Source organism: Bos indicus x Bos taurus, chromosome 1 (genome assembly GCF_003369695.1).
Source record: "Bos indicus x Bos taurus breed Angus x Brahman F1 hybrid chromosome 1, Bos_hybrid_MaternalHap_v2.0, whole genome shotgun sequence".
NCBI classification, from domain to species: Eukaryota; Metazoa; Chordata; class Mammalia; order Artiodactyla; family Bovidae; genus Bos; species Bos indicus x Bos taurus.
This window is the reverse complement of record NC_040076.1, coordinates 66,801,240-66,823,774: the sequence shown is the minus strand read 5'-3', so window position 1 is coordinate 66,823,774 and position 22,535 is coordinate 66,801,240. Positions and strand designations below refer to the sequence as shown.

Sequence of the window (22,535 nt, the reverse complement as noted above, 5' to 3'; positions counted from 1 at the left end):
CCAATACTTTGGCCACTTGATGGAAAGAGCCAACTCATTAGAAAAGACCCTGATGCTAGGAAAGATTGAAGGCAGGAGGAGAAGGGGACAACAGAGCACAAGATGGTTGGATGACATCACCAACTCAGCGGACATGAGTTTGAGCAGGCTTCGGGAGATGATGAAGGACAGGGAAGCCTGGCATGCTGCATTCCATGGGGTCGCAAAGAGTCAGACACAACGGAACAACTGAGCAGCAACAGCAAAGTGCTTTACCTTTGTAGTCCTCACAATAAACCTATGATTTAATAATATCCCTGTTTTAAGAAAAATGAGGCACCAAGACGTTAAGTAAACCTTTTTTTGAAATTGTACAGCTAAGAAAAGAATAACCTAAGCAGCCTGCCCCCCAGGCTTTAACTGCTGCTCTGTATGCCTGCAGAAGGCTCGGATACATGACTCCACAGCTAGGATGAAGGCCTTCTATCTGTGCTGAATCTTGTCTCACTCTGCCTTGAGTGAATCTCTAAACTGACCCCATCAGTTGTTCTGTCTCAGCCCAGGCATGGCAGCACTGTGCAGACATGTGTCCTTCCCTTAAGCGTGGGTATAAAAGACAGTCTTTTGGTAATGTGCTGGAATTCTATTTGAGCCCTTATACAATCTGATATTTTTAGTTGAATGAGTTTTCTGTCAGCTCACATTATGGTGATTAATTCTCTGGATTAGAACAGGCAAATCTGCTATGAACAGCCAAGTCCATTAAGATTATATCATTTTTTTATCTCAGTTTTCTGAGCACAAAGTCTTATATTTAAGATATCTAAGTTGTTTTACTTTTACCACTATAATTCAGTCACTAAATCTGACTACTTTTGTTTCAGGCTTTCTTCCATCTGTCTTAAAATGGTGGGTAAACATTAAAACTGATAAATTTTTAAATGTTTATTTAAAATAAACTCATTGTGAATATAAATGACATTTTTATGAAAATAATTATATTCACCAATATTTTAATGTTAGGAGAGGAGTGGCATTGCTTTACGTTCTTGTAAGTCTCTTTAATGTCTGGCATGGCAACCAACTAGTCGGACACAACTAAGCACAAGAGTTGAATAGAGGAAAGCTGATTTTTTCTATCTGCGTCATTCAGTCTGTTGCGATTTGTTGGTTTGTTTGAAGTGTATGAAGAATATCTGGTTTCACATACATATGCAGCTGAAAAAGAGAGGAGCATTTTGGCAACCTTTCTAGATAATTGTGGATTTTTTTTTTTAATACTCCACCAAATTTGAGTTGTTTCTACCTCTAACGAGTAGTCTTTTAAAGGTTCATTAGTTACAGTAATCTGAACCCATAATCAATGAACCCTTCGTAGTAAAATCCATTGGTCTATCTTTCCTGGAATGGATCTTCAGTAGTGGTGTATAGATCTTCCAAATGTTGATGCATTTTTATTTACTTCATTATTTCGAAAAGTGACATTTGTAAATAGCATCACCATTCTTATCAGAAAAGTCTTTTAAGTTTTAGGAAGCTTTCTAGCTCATGTGTTTCAAGATACAAGTTTCCAAGATCATTTTTATTCTGTTCAGAATATTTTCTAATTTCCCTTGTGATGTTTTTCTTTGACTTATGGATTACTTAGAAGTGTAATGTTTATTTTGCAAATACTTGGGGATTTCCAGCTGTCTTTCTGTTATTCATTTCTAATTTAATTCCATTGTGTTCAGAGAACATACTTTGATGATTTCAGTCCTTTTAAATTTATCGCTTTACAGCCCAGAATATAGTCAATCTTGATACATGTCCCACGTGCACTTGACAGTAATGTATATTCTGCTGTTTTTGTTTTATGAATGTCCATTAAGTTGATTACTCATGTCTCCCGTATCTTTACTGATTACCTGATACTTGTTTTACCCATTATATAGAGATAGATATTGAAATTTCTCAACTCGAGTTGTATATTTGTTTCTTTTTCATTTTAGGTTGGTCAGTTTTTGTTTTGTGTATTTTGTAACTAGTAACAGTTTAGGTTCATACACATTTAGGATTACTGTTTCCTCTTAATGGATTGATATTTTATCAAAATGTGATGATCCTCTCTTTTCTGAGTTCTTCCTTTTTCTGATGTCTGAAATCTACTTTGTTTAGTTTGCCTTTGGATAGTGTTAATAAGAAAAAGGGGTACTTGCACTATGATTCCATTTATATAAAATTGTGCTAAGTTGCTTCAGTCATGTCTGACTCTGAGACCCTATGAACTGTAGCCCTCCAAGCTCCTCTATCATGGGATTCTCCAGCAAGATTACTAGAGTGGGTTGCCATACCCTTCTGCAGGGGATCTTCACGATCCAGGTATCGAACCCATATCTCTTAGTCGCATGCATTGGCAGTCAGGTTCTTTACAATTTATAGTGACAGAAAATAGATCTAAGAAGGAGAGGTAGAGAGAGGTTACAAAAGGTTATAGGAAAACTTTTGGACATGACCGAAATGTCTGTCACCCTGATTGTAGTGATTGTTTTTCAGGTGTATATGTAGGTGAAAATTCATAAAATTATGCACTTTAAATATACACCGTTTATTGCACCTCGATTATACTTCAGTAAGGCTGTTTTTAAAAATGCAGTGCTACTAGTACTCTTTGGTTCCACAGCCTGACAACGACACTTTGATCACCATTGTTTTTGTGCCTTCAATGCAAATGTCAACACAGTGAAATAAGAAAATACCTCACAGATCACCTGAAATGGTCTCAGGGGTCCCCAAGAGGTCTGTGATCCTATTTAAGAATCTCTACATCGTCCCTTCTGAAATTACTCTCTACTCTTCTAGTTCTGACTCCTCCTGTAATTAATTCTAAAATAGTTTCTTATGAAAATATTGAAATTATATTCACAACCATTTCATGACTTGAAATTGAAAGTGAAAGTTGCTCAGTCGTGTCTGACTCTTTGCGACCCCCATGGTCTATACAGTCCTTGAAATTCTCCAGGCCAGAATACTGGAGTGCGAAAGCCTTTCCCTTCTCCAGGGGATCTTCCCAATCCAGGGATTGAACCCAGGTCTCCCACACAGTAGCAGAAGCTGCTCTTTACCAGCTGAGCCACAATGGAAGCAGCTTTAAATTGTGTAAGGGAAATAGCATTGAAGACTCTCCCCAGTGTAACCGCAGCCTGTCTCCTCTGCATCTCCTTGCAATGCTGGACCACAAATGTGCTCTGTCTTCTGGCCTTTGCTCACGCTCTTCTCAATTTCTGCCTGTTAGTATTTAACTTCTTAGGGCCTGGCTCAGATTCACCCTTGGCTCAGAAGTCTTCTCGGCCACTCGTACTTACATCCATCTGTCCCTTGCCTTCATCCCTGTATGTTTTATTTGGATTGTTATTTAAACAGTGCATGACATAGATTGCCTGTATCTTGTTCCCCTAACAGCATTGTAAACTCTTTGGAAACAAAATTTTTTATTCCTCCAGACTGCTAACATAGTGCTGAATATATAATGAATATTTGAATGATTACATAAGTGTGTTTTTTCCCTAGTCTTACCATTTTTTGTTTTGCTGTTTCTTTGGTCTTTAGGACCCTTCACAGAATGTTTTAACTTAAACCCCAAGTTCACCCTCATCCAGTTTTCTGTGGCTTCTAGTTAATCAATTGTAGCATTTGTCAATTTTGATAGGAAATTCTTAGCTCTCTTCAGCCTTATAACTAGCTTTATAAGTGTTTACTTATATCCTCTACTTATTCTTATTCCATGATAAATATATGATATTTATATACTGATAAATACACTGGCCAAAATGTTGGTATTGTTGGAAAATATCCTATAGCCTTAAAGGTGGCCAAAAATTATGATTTTGACACTTAACTAACTCTCATTTGGCACATAAAATTGGTCTGATTTTTTTAGCTGTACATCACATCATTGACTGATCTAAGCAATGCATTTTTTGGAACATTTTATTCTCTACTTTGCAAGGAAGGGAAGGGATTTGTGACAGTAACAAAATTTCTTTGACTCATTAGGTAAGAATGGCAGATGTTACATTTTATAGCCACCTATGAGTATCATTGTAATTGAAGCTATTGTGGACTTCCTTGGTGGCTCAGTAGTAACGAATCCACTTGCCAATGCAAGGGACACAGGTTTGATCCCTGATCTGGGAAGACCCCTGGAGAAGGAAATGGCACCTGCTCCAATATTCTTGCCTGGGAAATCCCATGGACAGAGGAGCATGGCAGGCTAGAGTCCATGGGCTTACAAAAAGCCGGACACAACTTAGTGACTGAACAACAACAACAATTGAAGCTATTAAGAATCAACATATAGCAAAGCGATTTGCCCCAAGAACATTTCCCAGGTGGATTCCATTTTATGTTGTGATTCAGATTGACTGTGGAGTCAGGAGCCTTGTTAAGTCACCAAGACACAGAATCTCAAAATGCAACACAAGGAAGATTAGTTCTAGCCTGTCTTGGGCTTCATAACATAGTTAATGAAAGTATGTTGAAATTGAGCCAGGTGGTTTAGTCATGTTCAAAGGGACTTGATGGTCAGTGATGCTTTCTAATGAGGCAAATTGGATGTTAGAATTTGGGTATTTATCCAAGCCTGTCTATAGGTAGAGTTAACTACCTCTTTTCTGTTTATGTTATGTATGGTAATTTTTTCAAGGAAAAAAGAGCCATAAGCACTTGCTAATTTATAGTGTTCATCTAAGGGGCTTCAGACAATAAAAAGAATCTGCCTGCAATACAGGAGACCTGGGTTCGATCCCTGGGTCAGGAAGATCCCCTGGAGAAGGGAATGGCTATACCCATTCCAGTATTCTTGCCTGGGAAACCCCTCTGGACAGAGGAGCCTGGAAGGCTACAGTCCTTGGGGTCTTAAAAGAATGGGACACCACTTAGAGACTCCACAACAGCATAGTTAATAATACTGTATTGTGTAATTGAAATCTGCTAAGAAAGTAGAACTTAAATGTTTTCACCAAAAAGAAAAAAAAGCAAGTATCAGGTGAAGCCTGGCCAGTGAGATGGAGAGGGTTAAGGTGTCAGAGAGATGAGAAGGACCTGGTCATTCAGGCCCATGATAGAGGGCATTTGGATGTAATTCTAACTGCGGAGCAAAGGAGGGGACAAGACTTAATATTTTAAGATCATTCTTTTTTTTCTTAATTAATACTACTTTTGCTGCTTTGAGGAGAAGGGGTCAGACAGACAAAGAATCAAAGTTCTTTGAGAGAGAGAGACCAAAAGAGAATAACCAGGTTGCATGTGGTAGGAACAGGGAGGGGTGTGTGTGGAAATGTCCAAAGAATTGACATCTGCATTGGGTCTCAAAAGAGAAATGTGAATTGGAGTGTGGGTAGTAAGTAGACTGGCCATGCAGAGGCAACAGCAGGAGCAAAGGCAGGGAGATGTGTGGTCCCTGATGGGAGAGCAGTAGAGAATGGTGGAGCATGGTCTCATATCCTGGAGAAGGGAATGACTGCCCACTCCAGTACTCTGGCCTGGAGAATTCCATGGACTGTATAGACTGAGCGACTTTCACGTTGCTTCCCTGGTGGCTCAGCTGGTAAAGAATCCACCTGCAATGCAGGAGAACTGGGTTTGACCCCTGGGTTGGGAAGATCCCCTGGAGAAGGGAATGGCAACCCGCTCCAGTATTCTGGCCTCATATCAGAATCTGTATCCCCTTTATGGTTCTGAAATGCAGTTTTCGGGTAATATAATTACCTCTACAAATAATTTTTTAAAACTATTAAAATACATGAGAATTTAAGAAGTGTGTGATTTAATGTGTCAATAATTCAATCATGGCTATACTAGAAGACATAATGAATTAATCAGATGTTTGTACCTATCTACAAGGAAAAGGTTCAGTTTTGAAGAATTAAGATAAAATTCCAGTGAATATTTCCAATATTTTATATTTAACATTTTGAAATGAGGCTAAATAAGTGTATTTGTATCTCTACACATACAGTCACCATGATGAGACAGTACCAGCACAGACTGATATTGGAGTATATATTTCCAACCCAAATGTCATATAAGTTTCAGTGCTGTTGGTGACTTATATTTCAAAGTGGTGAACTGCTCTGGATAAAGCTGCAGAAACACAAAAATACAATCCTTCCTCAACTTACTTAGTAATTGTGTTTCTGAAATTCAGCATGTATTAATACCATGCAGAAATCCTTTTGTTTTTGAAAGGATTATGTGAAATTAGAATTGGAACTCTAGTCTCAGATAACTGAGACAAGATCAGTTTTTCCAGTGTTATAAATGTTATACAAAATAAAACTTTTTTATATTGTGTTGAGCTGCATCCCTCATGCCCATTCACTGAATGCCAAGGCACCCCTGTCCTGTTTATTATGACAATCAAAAATGTCTCCACATTTTTTAACAATATTGTTAAAACGACAGAACTGCCCCGTAGTTTCCACATGCATAAAGTGGATATAACTACTTTCAGTTTCTTAGGATTAAATGAGATGATGCATATAAAATGTTGTGATTTGGGCCTGTCCAACCATATGGATTCAATAACCCCAAAGTGATAGCTTGTTAGCCTTTGAATATATAAATTTAGTGGTAAATAGAAGAGAATTCAGGACTGGAGATGAAAGTTTAGGAGTCGTGTATGTAGCTTGATTTAAACATTATAAAACAGCAGGCAGAAAGTTAAGATTCATTTTAAGAGGGATAAAAGTAGGGTTCCATGGCTTCCTAAAATCTACAAAGTCAAGAATAAGGAAATACGGCTAGGCAACAGTTCATAAGAAAAAGGCAAGAAATTCCCAACTCTGAAGAGCCTGAGGGGACAGTCAAAATAGGTACACTCAGTGTTGTCTGTTTTTTGACAAATTTACTTTAACTTACTCTCTCTGCCACTTTGCCCCAAACCCTCCTCCGTGTGGTTTTGCTCCCAGACAATTTGCAGCTGAATTTTAGGTAGTTTAGGTCACCCTGATGTAATCATTTCAAAATAATTTTTCCTTGTTTAGTGATACTGTGTTAGATAAGAGGTACGGGAAGCCTTGTGTCAGTTTTTCGTATGGTCACCCCCACACACACACCCGGTAGAACTTTCCCCTCGTGGTTTTTTCTGAAGCAGTGCTCTAGAACAGTCTCACCTGGGCTCAGTCCACTGACCCCCTGAAAGTGCATGTGAGAGTGTGTGTGTGTGTGTGTGTGTGCGCGCACTCATTTCTCTGAGAAAAGGGGTGTTGGTATTCCTTAAATTTCCAAAGAGGTGTATCTATAAGAAGATTGAGTGACTTAAACCAGCCTCTTCTTAGATGAGGCAGATCCCTGTTTTCTGTTTTTGTACTGCATGTCTTTCAGCTGCCTTTAAATTCCAAACTGAGGTATGATGAATTGTTCACCAAAGACCAGGTTTTTGGGACCTTCCCTAAGCTCCCTGCTTGGACCGGGTGCCCTTTTTCGGTGATCTCAGCATGCTTTCTGCTCACATCTGTCAAAGCAGTTCTTCCAATCTATGGGACGAGTCCATTTATGGGACTATCTTCCATTATTAGATTTAAAAGGAGGGCCTGTATTGTATTAATTTTTTGTATTCCAGACATTCAGCATTATACTAGATATGTAGTATGCTGTTATGTGCTTAGTTGCCCAGTCGTGTCCAACTCTTTACAACCCCATGGACTGTAGCCCTCCAGGCTCCTCTCCTGGGGGTTCTCCAGGCAACAATACTAGAGTGGGTTGCCATGCCCTCCTCCAGGGGATCCTCCCAACCCAGGGATTGAATCCAGGTCTCCTGCATTGCAGGCGAATTCTTTACCATCTGAGCCACCAGGGAAACTCAGATGCTCAAAAATGGTCTCGACCTGAACCATTTACAATAAGCCAACATATTCTTCTTTCCCTCCCAAGCAACCAAGATTTTAAGCACTTAACCTGAACCAGGTATTCCAATAGGCATTAGGAAATCAGGTAAGCTCCCTGCATGGAGTGTATGTGCTGTGTCCAGAGGGGACGTGACTTTTGCCAACCCCAGAGATGCTGCATGGAACCATATGCATGTATCATAGTGCTGACTTTTCAAAAACTCTGCCTTTAATAACAGATATCAGTTATATGCACATATTCTGCTGTCTTCATCACGGAAAACAAAAATGAAAATGGTTTTTCTAGTCTTCCTTAAAACCATCTATTAAAATGTCTCTCCAGAATCCTTTCTTTTCGAGTAATGTTAATGTTCTGCCTCTAAAAATAAAAAATGCAGATTGAAGAAACTGTTAAAGTAGTGTCAGTATTTAGGACAATGTTCTGCACCTAAAAGTGTTTTTTACTTTGCTTTATTCCTTAAAATTCAATAGGAAAAATTCATGATTCAGAAAATAAATAAAGCCAAACCTTTCTATCTGGTTCATTAGGGTGTCCTTTTCAGCTTGTACATATTTTAAGTTCCATGGATTTGAGTTTATGTCAAACTACATTTGTAGTTTTCCAACTTTTATTTAAAAGCAAGAACATTCTTTCTTTAAGCCTAAATAAAATCAAGCAGAGCAGTTTGTTGAAAGAAAGAGAACTAGACATAAGGAGTGCCAAGTTCAAAGTGCTGTCTCTGTTTTAAAGTTCTTTACACTTAGAGTTCATGACTAAGGAGCATAGCAATAGTGTTTCAAAATATGTGCTGTGTCTCCCCCACCTGGACACTCTGATTTAGTAGGGATGACCTAACGTTCCATAGTAAAGGCATCTATAGTTTTAAACAACTACACTAACCTAGGAGACAAACCTAGACAGCATATTAGAAAGCAAAAACATCACTTTGCTTACAAAAGTCTGTATAGTCAAAGCTGTGGTTTTTTCAGTAGTCATATACAGATGTGAGAGTTGGACCATAAAGAAGGTTGAACGCCGAAGAATTGATGCTTTCAAACTGTGGTGCTGGAGAAGACTCTTGAGGGTCCCTTGGACTGCAAGGAAATCAGATCAGTCAATCCTAAATGAAATCAACCCTGAATATTCATTGGAAGGACTGATGCTGAAGCTGAACCTCTAGTATTTTGGTCACCTGATACAAAGAGCTGACTCATTGGAAAGGACCCTGATGCTGGAAAAGATTGAATGAAGGCAGGAGGAGAAAGGAGCAACAAAGGATGAGACTTTTGGATGGTATCATTGACTCAATGGACATGAGTTTGAGCAAACTCTTGGAGATAGTGAAGGACAGAGAAGCATGGCATGATGCAGGCCATGAGGCTGCAAAGAGTAAGACACAACTGACCAACTGAACAACAACCTAGGAGAAGCCTTCTTTCATGTGGTCTTTGAAGTGCAAAAAGTTAATGTATTACTTATACCTCAAAATATCTACACTGTTTAGAGGGAATATGCCTTTCTGGATTCATGAGTTGAGCTTCAGAGATTAAAAAAAAAACAAAACTGTTTGCATCTCAGTCACTGTTCCTACTGCCTGAGTCACTTCCACCAGATATCCTCATTACTCCGTCTAGTGTTTATTGTCCGTCTCCAGCCTCTAAAATGTAGGCTTCATTTGGGTGGGCATTTTTGTCTATTTTGTTCACTGATTGGTCACATGCTCTAGGAGAGTGCCAGGCGTGTTGTAGGCAGACATTAAATATTTGTTGAGTAACTGCTATTAGTGAGGTCATTCAGATATGTTGTTGGTTAAAAAGACTTCTTGGACTGCTCTGGAAACCTAAGCTCTTCCATCTGTAGTGCTTTCTATAAGAGAGTGGTTCCCATTGCCCCAAACCAGATGTGTAAGTGGAAATGTGTAACACTACTATACAGCAGAGTTGGTTGTTTCCTGATGGACTGTAACTTTATTTTCATAACAGGATGTGATATGGTCTGACTTTGGGTTTCCTGGAAGAAATGGACAGGAGAGTACATTGTGGATCGGCTCCCTGGGGGCCCATACACCCTGTCATCTGGACACCTATGGTTGCAACTTAGTATTCCAGGTACAAGGAAGGTAATGCATATGTGCATAGGCATGCAGGAGGGAGAGAGAGAGAGAAATGTATGTGTGCGTGTGTGTGTGTTTGTGTCTTTGTGTGTTGTACAGGAAAAGCAGTGACTATTGGGTAGGCAGCAGGACTCCCTGCTCCATTCTATCAGCCTGTCTCATGACCAGGGCAAATCTCTTAATCTCTGGTTCAGTCTCCTCCTTTGTGAAATAAGGGGAGCAGTATATATGGTGGTTTCTGTGTGCTGTGCCTCTCAGCCATGATCAGGATTGTTCTTAGAAAGCTCATCCAGAACTTCCAGGCATCCACTCCCAGTTCAGCTAGGCAGTTGTCTGCTTAGCTGGCTCCTTCTTCCACTTCTTTGAAAATAAAATTAGACTGATAAGGTCTTTCCAGCTCTGACATTCTAAACGTATTCTCCAAACGAGTCCAGGGGAAGGGAGCAGCTTTATCATCTCTAAGGCAAAATAAGACTTTATACTTCCTAGTTTAAGAAGAGCAGTCAGCTATCTTGAAAGGACAAGATAGCCCTACTGTAACTGCCAGGGGTCACTGGAGGGCTTAAGGACTTGTCTCAGAACTTGGTTCTTTTCTCTCTCTACTTCCCCATCTGTGGATTTCTGTATGTGTCTCTTCCCTTTTCACTTCTCCCTTCTTTGCCTCAGGTCCTCCCTCTGTTGGCTCCAAATATTGGTGTGTCTAATGTTTTGTGAGTTAAGATTTATCACTTCCATTTTCCAAAAAAAATAAATTTTAAAGTGACGAAACCATTTTACAGTTTTCTCTTTTTGCACATCCCTATATTATACTACTTTTTATTGTGTGGCATCATTTGTGCATTTCTCTTCCTTAATGAATCAATTTAACAAATGTTTAACTTAAGAAATTCACAGTCCAAACAGGGAGAAGTCTGAAAATTTAACTTGATGGACAGAACCCTGACAGGTTACTCTGGATAAGATAAGAATACAGAGATTTGAAAGAGTGGAGGTTATTCTAGGTAGCTCTAGCTATAGGAACGGAAACAGCTTATGAGGAGACTGACTTTGATTTGAGAATTATCTTACAAAGTAGATCTTGTCCCTGCAAAGGGGCTACTTAGGACATCCTTAGATACCCACTAGTTGCTACCCTACCTCCACCAGGTGTCTGCAGAGGAGATTCCAGAACTGAGTGAGAGATGGGCCAGGTGACCCCTGAGGTGGCTCCTGTATTCCTCGATGGATTGAATGAAAATGGGTGAAAACCGGCACTTCGCTGCTGCCTTCTTACATCTTTTGTCTCAAGTCTACAATACTAACTTGTATCTTTTTTTTTTTTCCATTAGGAAAAGATGGCATCTCTTTCCTCCTGAAGATACTCCTTTCCTTTATCCAACTAGAATCCCTTATGAAGAATCCAGTGTGTTCAGTAAAATCAATGTTGTCAATCCTGATTTAAAACGTTTTCCTCAGTTCCGGAAAGCTCGAAGACATATGGTCACTCTGAGCCCAGGACAGGTAAAGTGGGAGCTTTAAAACACTGGTGACCTGTCACTGGACACCCCAGCTATAACTTCTTTCAAGTCCTATGTCACGTGCCTCCCCACCAGTACAAATGACGACAGTGGTCCCTTCCCTGCTGCTCTGCTATTGGATGCCAGCTTCTCCAGCTGTAGGCTTCACACAGTCCCAGCTTCACAGGTCATGGAAGGGAAATGAGAGGAGGGTGCATGGCTCCTCCTGGTGGTGAAGAGGAGAATGGACTATGGACGAAGATCCAGGAGCTCAGTCATTTTTGTTTAGGTTAAGAGGAGGTGTCAAGGCATGAGTACTTGAGCACTTCTGAAACATTTATTTACAGTTAATATCTGTTCAACTACGTTAGAATCCAGGCACACAAACACAGGTTCAAGTGTATCCAGTTAGTGGGCCAACAACGGCAGATTGAACTAAGAATGATTTAGGGATTTAAGGGGTTTTTTTATTTTTTATTTTTTTTTAATTTTATTTTATTTTTAAACTTTACAATATTGTATTGGTTTTGCCAAATATCAAAATGAATCTGCCACAGGTATACATGTGCTCCCCATCCTGAACCCTCGTCCCTCCTCCCTCCCCACACCATCCCTCTGGGTCGTCCCAGTGCACCAGCCCCAAGCATCCAGTATCGTGCATCGAACCTGGACTGGCGACTCGTTTCATATATGATATTATACGTATTTCAATGCCATTCTCCCATATCATCCCACCCTCTCCCTCTCCCACAGAGTCCAAAAGACTGTTCTATACATCAGTGTCTCTTTTGCTGTCTCGTACACAGGGTTATTGTTACCTTCTTTCTAAATTCCATATATATGTGTTAGTATACTGTATTGGTGTTTTTCTTTCTGGCTTACTTCACTCTGTATAATAGAAGTATAGTTGATTTACAATATTGTGTTAGTTTCAGATGTATAGCACAGTGATTCAGTTATATATTTTTTCAGGTTATATTCCATTATAATTTATTACAAGATATTGAATATAGTTCTCTGTACTATACAGTAAATCCCTGTTGCCTGTATATTCTGTGTGCAGTAGTTTGTGTCTGTTAATCCCCTGCTCCTAAATTACCCCTTCCCCCATAACCAGACGTGATACCCATAAGCTTGTTTTCTGTGTCTGGGAGTCTGTTTCTGTTCTGTATATAGATTTGTTTATCATTTTGTAGAGTCCACATGTAAGTGATATCATATATTTGTTGAGAATGATTTGCTTTTAAGCAAGAATGGATGCTGCTTTTGTGACTGACTGTCTCTGAAATATCTCCAAAGGTTTGGTGCTTAGTGCTTCTACCCAGTGGGGAAAATCAGCTCTACAACACTGGCATTTACGGTCAGATATTTTATTAACATTTACCGGGTTTTCTTAGTCTCTTAAGATTTTATTCCCTTGGTTATCCCTCTTACCTGCCTGTGTTCCTTCCTTTGCCCCCTTCTCACTGGCTGTTCCTGCCTCCTTTACACTCGAGTGCTCCAGCTCACACAGTCTGACTGTTTCCTCGTCTTGTCAGCAGTCACTCCCCATTCACCTATCCCCCCAGACCCTGACAGCCACTTCTCTGTTTTCTTTCTTTATAGATTTACCTATTCTGGACGTCTCATATAAGTGCAGTTGTGCAATCTGTGGTCTTTTATGTCTGGCTCCTTTCACATAGCATAATCTCCACACTGTAGAATGTTATTGGCTCTTCATTCTTTTTTTGGATGAATATGTTCCATTACAAATAGCTGAGGGAAGAAGAGAAGCTAAAGGCAAAGGAGAAAGGAAAGCTATACCCACTTGAATGCAGAGTTCCAAACAATAGTAAGGAGAGATAAGAAAGCCTTCCTCAGTGATCAATGCAAAGTAATAGAGGAAAACAATAGAATGGGGAAGACTAGAGATCTCTTCAAGAAAATTAGAGATACCAAGGGAACACTTCATGCAAAGATGGGCACAATGAAGGACAGAAATGGTATGGACCTAACAGAAGCAGAAGATATTAAGAAGGGGTGGCAAGAATACACAGAAGAACTGTACAAAAAAGATCTTCATGACCCAGATAACGACGATGGTGTGATCATTCACCTACAGCCAGACATCCTGGAGTGCAAAGTCAAGTGGGCCTTAGGAAGCATCACTACGAACAAAGCTAGTAGAGGTGATGGAATTCTAGTTGAGCTCTTTCAAATCCTAAAAGATGATGCTGTGAAAGTGCTGCAGTCAATATGCCAACAAATTTGGAAAACTCAGCAATGGCCACAGGACTGGAAAAGGTCAGTTTTCATTCCAATCCCAAAGAAAGGCAATGCCAAAGAATGTTGAAACTACCGCACAATTGTACTCATCTCAGATGCTAGCACGGGGCTTCCCTGGTGGCTCAGAGGTTAAAGCATCTGTCTGCAATGTGGGAGACTGGGGTTCAATCCCTGGGTCAGAAAGATCCCCTGGAGAAGGAAATGGCAACCCACTCCAGTATTTTTGCCTGGAGAATCCCATGGACGGAGGAGCCTGGTAGGCTACAGTCCATGGGGTCTCAAAGAGTTGGACATGACTGAGCGACTTCACTTTCACTTCACTTTCAGATGCTAGCAAAGTAATGCTCAAATTTCTCCAAGCCAGGTTTCAGCAGTACAAACCATGAACTTCCAGATGTTCAAGCTGGATTTAGAAACGGCAGAGGAACCAGAGATCAAGTTGCCAACATCCATTGGATCATCGAAAAAGCAAGAGATCCAGAAAAACATCTACCTCTGCTTTCTTGATTATGCTAAAGCCTTTGACTGTGTAGATTACAACTAACTGGAAAGTTCTTCAAGAGAGGAGAATACCAGACCACCTTACCTGCCTCCTGAGCAATCTGTACGCAGGTCAAGAAGCAACAGTTAGAACTGGACATGAAACAACAGACTGGTTCCAAATCAGGAAAGGAGTATGTCAAGGCTGTATATTGTCACCCTGCTTATTTAACTTATATGCAGAGTGCATCATGCAAAATGCTGGGCTGGATGAAGCACAAGCTGAAATCAAACCTCAGATACGCAGATGACACCACCCTTATGGCGGAAAGTGAAGAGGCACTGAAGAGCCTCTTGATGAAAGTGAAAGAGGAGAGTGAAAAAGTTGGCTTAAAACTCAACTTTCAAAAAACTAAGATCATGGCCTCTGGTCCCATCACTTGGTGGCAAATAAATGGGGAAACAATGACAGACTTGGGCTCCAGAGTCACTGCAGATGGTGACTGCAGCCATGAAATTAAAAGACACTCTTGGAAGAAAAGCTATGACCAATCTAGACAGCATATTAAAAAGCAGAGACATTTCTTTTCCGATGAAGGTCCATGTAGTCAGAGAATGGTTTTTCCAGTAGTCATGTATGGATGTGAGAGTTGGATCATAAAGAAAGCTGAGCACCAAAGAATTGATGCTTTTGAACTGTGGTGTTGGAGAAGACTCTTGAGAGTCCCTTGGACTGCAAGGAGATCCAACCAGTCAATCCTAAAGGAAATCAGTCCTGAATAGTCATTGGAAGGACTGATGCTGAAGCTGAAACTCCAATACTTTGGCCACCTGATGTGAATAACTGACTCATTTGAAAAGACGCTGATGCTGGGAAAGATTGAAGGCAGGAGGAGAAGGGGACAATAAAGGATGAGATGGTTGGATGGCATCACCGACTCAATGGACATGAGTTTGAGCAAGCTCCAGGAGTTTGTGATGGACGGGGAAGCCTGGAGTGCTGCAGTCCATGGGGTCGCAAAGAGTCGGACACGACTAAGCAACTGAACTGCCTGTTGTTCCATTATGTGAATATACATTTTATTTATCCATTAAACACCTGATGGGTATTTGGGTTGTTTCCACTTTTTTGGTTATTATGATAATACTGTTATAAATATTTGTGTACAAGGTTTTGTAAGAACATATATTTTCAGTTCTCTTGAGTATTTATGTAGGAGTGGAATTGCTGGGTCATATGTTAATTCTGTGTTTTAACTTTTGGGGGAATTGCCAAACTGTTTTCCATAGCAGCTGCACCATTTTACATTCCCACCAGCAATCTATGTGGGTTCTAATTGCTTTACATCCTCTCCAACACTTGTTATCTTCCTTTATTATTATTACTATTATTATATTACTACAACTGTAGCCATTTTAGTGGGTGTGAAGTGGCTGCTAATTCTTTTTTTTTCTTTTACTTTAATAGCCAAATTCAATGAGTATTTCTGTCCATTGTATCAGTTTTTCACATCATTCTCTTTCCTGAATCCACCATAAACTGGGCCCCCTCCTACCTCTGTACTGAAAGTAAACTCTGTGATAGGAGATTCGAGGCCTCCTAATGACTAAAGCCAGTGGCTGTAGTGGCCATTTTCAGTGCCTGATTCTCCTGAAAGGAGCGCTCTTCCCACCTCCACCTTGTCTGTAGCAAGTGCTACCATTTTCTAAATCCAAACCCAAAAGTTTCTACTCTACTTGGCCTTTCACAGACTCTTGTAGTGAGTCTGGACAAATACAGTCCTTCTTGGCTCTGCCCATTGCTTTCGTTTGCTATTCCTTCCTGTTTAAATCTAAACATTTACTAAGTGGACCATTGCAGGACTCTCTTGTCCTTCCAGACTTTCCCATAATGTCACTATTTTAACCGTCCACTTACTCAGAACTCAGGAACTTGTAATGCCTACAGGATATAAAATCCAGATTCTTTATTCTGAATTCAGGGCCCTCCACTGGCCCTAACCTGATTCTCCTACTTTATTCCCCAGTATTCCTTCTGCAGTGGTAAAACCGGCCTGCTTGCTGTCCCTCGACAGTCCCGCCTCCCTTGCCCATTTCCCCTCCTGGCACGTCCTCGTTCTCTCCCAGTCGTGGCTCAGATCACACTTCCTTCATCCAGGTTGCCCCTGACCTCCCTAGTTTGTGCCTGCTTCTCTCACCTCTGAACTTCTCTACCACCAGTGTCCACTCCTCTGATTTACCCTTATATAATGCCGCTGTTCTATATATTATTTTTTCATTGGCTAGATTTTATACTGTGAGAAGTCAGAAACTATGTCCTGTATTTTTATGTACGCCCTTTCTCAGAACTCATACAATTCTTATGTGATGGAAAGGAGGAAGAGTTACAATCTTAGAATCCTTTACCAAGATTTGGATGCAGACAAAGACGGTCCAGCATAAAGGAGAGTAGAGACTGGAGAAGCTGGTAATATCCTTTGTGAAAAAGTGAAAGTGTTAGTCGCTTAGTCATGTCCAACTCCTTGTGACCCCATGGACTTGTAGCCCGCCAGGCTCTTCTGTCCGTGGAATTCTCCAGGCAAGAATACTGGAGTGGGTTGCCATTCTCTTCTCCAGGGGATCTTCCCATCTGAGCCACCAGGGAAGCCAATATCCTTTATAGAACATGCAAACTTGTTAATTTTTTTTTAAAGGAATAAAAGGATTATGGGAGCTTTTTCTTACTTTTCCCTTTCCTATTACAATATTGCTCTAAATTCATTTGAATTTTTTTTCCTAGCAGCTTCAATTTAGATCTGATTCTGACATAAAAGTAAAATGTCTTGGTTTTGTGCTAACCATTTTTTGTTTGGTTTTCAGGTTCTGTTTGTTCCCAGACACTGGTGGCATTATGTGGAATCCATTGATCCTGTCACTGTCAGTATAAACTCGTGGATTGAGCTGGTATTTTCCTTTTCTAACAAATGTCATCTCCTTGCTTTTAAGATACACAGTGCCTGTCTTTATAACTTGATGATTAATTTTAACCAACACTCCCGTGCTACCTTGTTTGCTGTGCTATGGGTTATGGATTCTGTGCTCTGTTGGTGGGTGGTGAGGTTGGAAATAGGGTTTTTGTGACACGCTGTCCTCTTTCTTCTCGGGGCACAGTGCGCCCTGAGGTTGGTGTGCCGGGCCTGCTCCCTTGACTGTTAGGAGAACTGTGTTGGGCCTGGCTGAACCTGCCACACACGTCCCATGGTGCTAGTCCCATCCCACACCATCTGGGCTGGAAATATCTGCTTCTTGGCTCAGTGTCCTCATTACTAATTGCACAATTCACAGTCCTGAGTTACACATCTTTTCAGAGCAGTCTTTCGGTGCTAGGTTTTATCATTTTATTTCTGCCAAAGGCTTTTTCCCTCCAATATGCTATGCTTAATCCTGGTTGCCTGTTCCACTTGACAATTAGAATGGCTACCATTATGGTTCAAGTCTGTCTCTCCCACCTGAAGCATTGTTGCATCTGCACATGCTTTAACCAGAGACTTTGATCACAGCCATGGCTGGCGTCTTTCATTTAGCATAATGTTTTTAAGAATCATCCTTGGAGTAGTGTGTATCAGTACTTCATTCCTTTTTTTATATAGCTAAAAAGTACTGTTTAGACATACCACATTTTGTTTATCCACTAATCAGTGATGGACCTTTGGATTGTGTCTACTTTTGGCTCTTATGAATAATGCTACTGCTGTCATTTACGTACGTGGTTTTGTGTGGATGTATGTTTCCATTTCTTTCGGTATATACCTGGGTGTGGAGTTGCTGGATCATATGGACATCAGCCGGGCAGGCCAGCAGGCTGGAAATTCAGATGAGTTCAAGTTACAGTCTAGAGTCCAGAATCTGTAAGACAGGCTGGCAGGCTGTATGTAAACTGGCTTAGGATTTCTGTTGCAGTCTTGAGGCAGAATTTTTTCTTCTCCAAGAAACCTTAAATTTTGCTCTTAAAGCGTTCAACTGATCAGATGAGGTCCACCTGCATTATTGAGGATAATCTGCTTTTACTTAAAGTCAGCTGATTATAAATGTTAATCACATCTATGAAATATCTTCACAGTGACATCTAGAATAGTGTTTGACTAGACAATTGGTCACCATAGCCTACCCAAGTTGACTCATAAAATTAACCATCTGGTAACTCTAGATTTAATTTTCTGAGGAATTGCCAGAAATTGCTATTTTCCAAGCAGTGCACCATTTACATTCCCCCAACAAAGTATGAAGATTCTGATTTCTCCACATCCTTATGAACATTTGTTATCTGTATTTTTTATTATAGCCATCCTAGGAGAAGTGGTATCTCATCTTGAGGATTTGCTTTTTTTTTTAAATTTAATATTATGTTTCTAATATTCATCTGTGTTTCTAATATTCATCTCTGTTGTCACATGTAGCTGGTCATTCATTTTCACTGTGGTATAATAATATCCTCTAGTGTTAATATACCACAGTTTATCGATTCATTTTTCTGTTGATGTCTAATTGGGTTGCTTTTAGTTTTTTTGCTTTTATAAATAGAATATTCTTGTATACATGCGCAAGAGTTTCTCCAGAGAATGTGTATATATCTAGAAGTGGAATTGCCATCTGTAGGGTGTACAGTACTCAGGTTTATAATATAATGCCTGCATATTTTCCAAATGTCTGTCAGCATACATTCCCGCCATCAATGTATAAGATTCCTGTCAATTATTTGACATTTCTCCATCATTTGGAATTATCAGACCCTCTTTTGCCAGTCTCATGGGTTTCTTGATTTGCATTTCCCTGATTATTAATGAGGCTAAGCTTATTTTCATGTGTTTATTACTCATATAATTGTTCTTTTTTTGACATGTTTGTCTTCGTGGCTTTTGCCCATTAAAAAAAAAATGGGTCATTTGTCTTACTGATGTGTGCAGATTCTTTATATATTTTGCAATCAGTTATATATGTTACAGACATCTGGCTTCTTTATTTCCTTTATGGTGTCTTTTGATGAACAAAAGTTACTAATTTTAATGTAGTTTATCATGATTGCCATAGTTTATACTTATTGTATCTTAAGATACAATAGATAGATAGATATTTAGCCTTCTCACTCTTGTGGCCAAGAATGTTGTTGTTGTTCAGTCACCAAGTCGTGTCCGACTCTTCACAACCCCATGGACTATAGCACGCCAAGCTTCCCTGTCCCTCACCATCTCCTGGAGATTGCCCAGTTTTATGTCCATTGCATCAGTGATGCCATCCAACCAAGAATGTTTATTAAAATTTTTTTCCCATTCCTCAAAAAATTAGCTTGTCAAAATAATCCTCTATTGGGATTATTCATTTTCATGTGATACTTTTTAAAAGAAACTTTAAACATGTCAGAGACTGGAAAATGCTGAAGAAAATATCACAGGTGATTCATACTTAAGGCCTATTTCTTACAGAAAGGACCCATACTTAAATTTAGTTGGCGAAATATTCTGCAACTCTTTCTAGGTGGCAGAAGATAGTTAACACGTAAAAATCGTGGTCTGCCAACAGCATATTCATTCCTTTAGTAACAAAGCTTATGTTGATGAAAGAACAAAACAGCAGTTAAGAGACTCTCCTCTGTTTTAAGCAGTGAGACCCAGAGACAAATGAAACACTGTGTCTTCTTTTTTAACCTTGACTTAGGAAGAGGACCACCAAACCCGGGTAGAAGAGGCAATCACCCGCATGCTTGTGTGTGCCCTGAAAACTGCAGAGAATCCACACAATACCAGAGCTTGGTTAAACCCAACTGAGGTAGGTCTCTTCCACTTTTCATCATGGCAGTTACTATCCTGTGATAAACCAACTCTGACAAGAACGCTTGTTTTCCAATTTATGTAAGTATGTATAACCATTTTAAGGAGTTTTTCTTTTTCCCTAGCTTGAGGAAACATCCCATGAAATCAATTGTCACTACTTAAATGGGGCCATCTCTGCTTTTTTTAATCATTATGGAACGTCTGAAGTAGTAGAAACCCAAGCACTGAGAACCAACAGAGAGTACACGATAAAGGAGGAGTTAAACATGCACAGCCACGTGGGGGTAAAACAAGCTGGTGGCCACAACTTAAGCTCAGAAACAGTGAAACAGGAGGCAGCAAGTCCTTTTGGCCTTGATCTGGTACCTGTCACAGCAAGTTCCGAAGAACCATCCTCAGAAAGAGGAGGCATATTTGAAAACGATGGTGAAGACTTTGTCAGCAAAAATGGAAAATCCTTTGGAAAGAGGCAGCGAATGATGAGTGAGAGTGAGAATGCAGTTGTGGAACAGATTGCTTCAGATAGGACTGTGGCCGTTTCCCAGACATTCGTTTCTACAGATGACTTGCTGGACTGCTTGGTGAATCCACAGGTAACCAGGATAGTGGCACAACTTCTGATTCAAGGAAGAAGTACGTGATTCTAATAGAAAATGATTTTCTAAATACTGTTTTAAGAATATCTTTAAAATAATGTAGTTTTTAAATAAAAGATGAACCAGCAAAAGTTCAGTTTGCACATGCTTAAAATGTACTGTTCTCACCTAATTAAATTTTAGTCTTTTGCCACCTTCTGGCATACACATTGCTCTTTGGACAGCCTGGCTTTTTGTTGTTTGTATGCCTCTTTCCTCAGTGCCTTTGCCTTGCCTCTCCCATCTCATACCTTCAGCCTGTCTCAAACACAAGCTCCTGGTGTTCTCAACAGGAAGTGGTCTCTGCATCAGCCTCAAGCAGGGGTCAGCCTGCTGCTTGTTTTTGTAAATAAAGTTGTATTGAAACACGGCCATACCATTCATTTACATATTGTCTGTGGTGGCTTTAGGGTTACAGTCACAGAGCTGAGTCGTGACAAAGGCAGTATGACTTACAAAGCTGGAAATATTCACTGGAACTCCTTATAGAAAAAGTTTGCTAACTTTTTAATGGATCAAAGGCATCCATTGGGTGAATTCTATCTTTTGTTATTTTTGGCAGGGGGAGGGATTGCAGTTGCTCGTTTCAATAGGTATTTTGGACTCTATGTAGTAAGGTGATGTGGGACAATTTGTGATTGTACTAGGTTGCCAACCTCTTAATTCAAATGCAGGGTGAATTCTCGCCTTGATCTGAAGTGACCACACTTCTCACGTGTGTAGGATTCTCACTGGTTAACCCCTGTGCTCCAGAGTAGAGTACCCATCAGGAGAAAAGTAGGTGGGGCCTCTTTGTGGAAGGAGCTGGGACAACTAAGGACAACAGCCCTGCAATAAAAATGACCAAATGCTGCTGACTCCTGAAGCTAACAGAAAGCTTGTTTCGTCAACTTAATCCCACTCTCGTTACATTTGCAAGATGTGGGGATTATTACTATCGTTACTGTTCAAGTACGAATTTAAAAACCAGATTGATCTCAGTAACCATTCATAAAAAACACATAGAAAAGATATACAAAGTCACCTTTTAAGAAGATTGACTATTGGTCTCATCCTTCTCACTTTTCAAACTGAGGGTATCAATAAATCCCAAGAGAGTGCTGGCTTTCTGGGAGAAAGGAGGAAGGGAGGTGAGCATGCCCAAGAAAAGAATGGTCTGAAAAAAGATCCTTCTGTAGGGTCTTTGGCCCATTTTTCTTATGTACATGTTTCAATGCTATTCTCTCAAATCATCCCACCCTCACCTTCTCCCACAGAGTCCAAAAGACTGTTCTATACATCTGTGTCTCTTTTCCTATCTTTCATATAGGGTCATCATTATCATCTTTCTAAATTCCATATATATGCATTAGTATACTGTATTGGTGTTTTTCTTTCTGACTTACTTCACTCTGTATAATAGGCTCCAGTTTCATCCACCTCATCTCTTTAATGGCTGAGTAATATTCCATTGTGTATATGTACCACAGCTTTCTTATACATTTGTCTGCTGATGGACATCTAGGTTGCTTCCATGTCCTGGCTATTATAAACAGTGCTGCAATGAACATTGGGGTACACGTGTCTCTTTTCCGTTTTGGTTTCCTCAGTGTGTATGCTCAGCAGTGGGATTGCTGGGTCATATGGCAGTTCTATTTCCAGTTTTTTAAGGAATCTCCACACTGTTCTCCACAGTGGCTGTACTAGTTTGCATTCCTACCAACAGTGTAAGAGGGTTCCCTTTTCTCCACACCCTCTCCAGCATTTATTGCTTGTAGACTTTTGGATAACAGCCATTCTAACTGGCGTGAAATGGTACCTCATTGTGGTTTTGATTTGCATTTCTCTGATAATGAGTGATGTTGAGCATCTTTTCATTTGTTTGTTAGCCATCTGTATGTCTTCTTTGGAG

General features: G+C 40.0%; 1 protein-coding gene across 1 annotated transcript in view; it reads left to right on the top strand.

Annotated features, from left to right (window-relative positions):
• HSPBAP1 (HSPB1 associated protein 1) overlaps positions 1 to 21,023 on the top strand; it is a 56,389-nt gene extending 35,366 nt beyond the window's left edge. The window contains exons 4-8 of the mRNA XM_027535408.1: positions 9,831 to 9,967; positions 11,290 to 11,461; positions 17,062 to 17,145; positions 19,894 to 20,004; positions 20,132 to 21,023. Of these exons, the coding sequence (XP_027391209.1) occupies positions 9,831 to 9,967; positions 11,290 to 11,461; positions 17,062 to 17,145; positions 19,894 to 20,004; positions 20,132 to 20,650 (1,023 nt within the window). The 3' untranslated portion in view covers positions 20,651 to 21,023. The remainder of the gene's footprint in view (positions 1 to 9,830; positions 9,968 to 11,289; positions 11,462 to 17,061; positions 17,146 to 19,893; positions 20,005 to 20,131) is intronic.
• Positions 21,024 to 22,535: the final 1,512 nt, after the last annotated feature.